Below are 2633 nucleotides of genomic sequence, written 5' to 3'. Positions count from 1 at the left end.
AGAAGTGGACAGAATTTGATCTGGAAATATAGAAAAAAAAATAGAAAATATAAGAACTAATAATAAAAAAATATGAGAAAAAAATTTATTTAAAGAAGTAAAATTTGAAAGAATAAAAAAAAATGTAAGACTAACATTTCTCTTAGATAATTAAAGAAAATGCATTTAAAAAATGAAACAAGTCCCGTTTTTGTTAAGATTTTTTTTTATTTTTATGGATTTATTTTTTTCTTTTCCATTTTCAAAAACTTGTTCTTTGAAGCAATAATGAAACTAAATAAAATAAAATAAAAATGAAGCGTTAGAAAGCACACATAAGGCACGTTTATAATCTAACCCTTCTGTCTCCTGTCCTTCCTCAGCCTCTGTCCTCAGAGGACAACTGCCACAGCACCCATTCCAGCCAGTCAGACAGCCAGTACGGATCGCCCCCTAGAGGCTGGTCGGAGGAGCTGGACGAACACGGACACACCCTCTACGTGTCCGAATACACGCAGGAGAAGGTGGGAAAGGCGCTGTGAGTGAGCTTCCCCTCTAAGTGCTTCCGGACGCTGAGCGCTGTCTGTTTCCGCAGTGGATCAAACACGTGGACGAACAGGGCCGGCCGTACTACTACAGCGTGGACGGATCCAGGTCAGAGTGGGAGCTGCCCAAGGTGAGATGATCTCGTTAGCATCAGAGGCCTCTCTTCCTGTGGGTAACAAACAGCCGTTACATCACCCAGCAGAGCGCTCTAATAGGATGAAGGTTTAAAGGTCAGAGAAACCAGTCAGGGATGGGCTATTTGCGTCTTTGCTCTCGCTAATCTGGAGCCCGCAGATCAAACCGTCTGCTTCTTCTAATTAACAAGCGTTGGCGTCAGACGGCGGCGCGATGCTCGGTTCCCGTAGATAAGGATGCTCAGTGGGTCTGTGTCCAATGCAGCTGTGGGTGGTCAGAGGAGAGGTGAGGCGGCGCTTCCTGGACGACCTGCTGCCGTCGTCTAATGAGCTACATCTCTCTGCTCTGTCCCTGCAGTATAACATCTCCCCTCAGCCCGGAGAAGTTCCTAAGAGTCGCAGTTTGGAGAGGAAGCAGCCGGATCCCATCGTCCTCACCAAGTGGAGACACAGCACCTACGTCTTAGACCTCAACGACAAGGTGAGACACCGGCTGCTGTCTACAGTGGAACCCGACTTCTGCTTTATATCATGGCTTCATTTTAAAGCTTAAAAAACAAATTCATGACTTAACAGGAAAGATGAGCTACTTATTCCTCTTAATAATGTTTTTATGTTTATTTTAAACCATCCTGAGGTCTCAGTAATTAACTTATGTGGTTTCAGGAAATTAATGAAGCTTCTAATCAAGCATTTTCACCTAAAACATCTAAAAAGTTTTTTAATTACGTCAGCGTGCACCAACCGAGGCTCTCCAAATTCCAGTCGCTCTTTTTTCTTTTTTTTTTCTTATTCCTGACTCCTAAATCCCTGCTCACATTGAGTTTTATTAAAAGACCAAATGTATAAAATAAATTATCCCCTAAATCTGCTTCTTCATTCACCAAAAGAAAAAAAAATCAGACAGCTTATCTCATTAATTGATTAATTACCGTAAATTCCAGACTATAGAGCGCACCTGATTACAAGCTGTACGCTCTAATTTTAGAAAGAAAATCAATTTTGTACTTTTATAAGATGCACCGGATTTTAAGCCGCAGGTTTCCCACGTTGTATGAGATATTTACAAATAAAGATATTACACGTGAGCATTTTTTTAACGTTTGATTTAATCCGTATGATAAAAACAAACAAATACGGTAAATATTATGAATGCTTTTTTTTTTTTTTCAAACCACCTGTAACACATTTAAATGTACGTATGTGTCGGTAACACGCAAATAACGCTGCATATATCGGTACTTTTAATCGAACAACGCACAGAACATTGTAGCCGACCTGGAAAAGTCATTAATCGCTTTCTTCTTCCTCCCGCGGACTAAAACCCTCAAAGTCCTCTTCCTCGGTGTCTGAATGGAACAGCTTCAGGATGCCGTCGCTGACTTCAGTCTCATCCTTGTCGCTCTCACTTGTCTGTTTTTCGCGCCATGAAAAATAAACATGTATTATCCGCACTGTATTGTAGGCCGCAGTGTTCAAACGGCGCGAAAAAAGTAGCCGGTTATAGTCTGGAATTTACGGTAATTAATGAGATAAGATCTCGTAAATCCTAAATCCTAGATCCTCAAGGAGAACAGCTGAGGCTCCGTTTAAAACGACAGGATCCCAACTTTATGTGGTATGTCGATTCATATGAAAAACTCAAACTATACGGAATCTGTATTAATGGAGCTGTTGGGCGGATTTTCGCGTTTCTGGCTGCATGCTAACTCCACAACCAGTAATCCCAGGGTTACAGCTGGGTACTTTATTGATGAAGTGGAAAATTGGAGCGTAACTCCAGCGTCTATCAGGTCAGACCTCGGTACAGAGAACTGCTCAGTGGAACAGATGCAGATATTTTTAAGACATAATCATGAAGACCAGTTTTCTGAGAGATGCTTCATTACTGACTCAAGTAATTATAACCATATATATATTAAGGATGGAACGGTTTATGAAAACCGTCCGAACCGTTCGGTTCGACTGTCTCGG

The 2633-nt window shown here is 41.3% G+C and overlaps 1 protein-coding gene across 1 annotated transcript in view; it reads left to right on the top strand.

The window, feature by feature from the left end:
• arhgap12 (Rho GTPase activating protein 12) overlaps window positions 1-2633 on the top strand; it is a 95202-nt gene that overhangs the window by 73056 nt on the left and 19513 nt on the right. The window contains exons 3-5 of the mRNA XM_015375530.1: window positions 363-503; window positions 575-655; window positions 1018-1140. Of these exons, the coding sequence (XP_015231016.1) occupies window positions 363-503; window positions 575-655; window positions 1018-1140 (345 nt within the window). The remainder of the gene's footprint in view (window positions 1-362; window positions 504-574; window positions 656-1017; window positions 1141-2633) is intronic.

Source organism: Cyprinodon variegatus, unplaced genomic scaffold (genome assembly GCF_000732505.1).
Source record: "Cyprinodon variegatus isolate N-32 unplaced genomic scaffold, C_variegatus-1.0 Scaffold120, whole genome shotgun sequence".
Classification (NCBI taxonomy): domain Eukaryota; kingdom Metazoa; phylum Chordata; class Actinopteri; order Cyprinodontiformes; family Cyprinodontidae; genus Cyprinodon; species Cyprinodon variegatus.
This window is presented reverse-complemented; position numbering and strand designations above follow the sequence as displayed.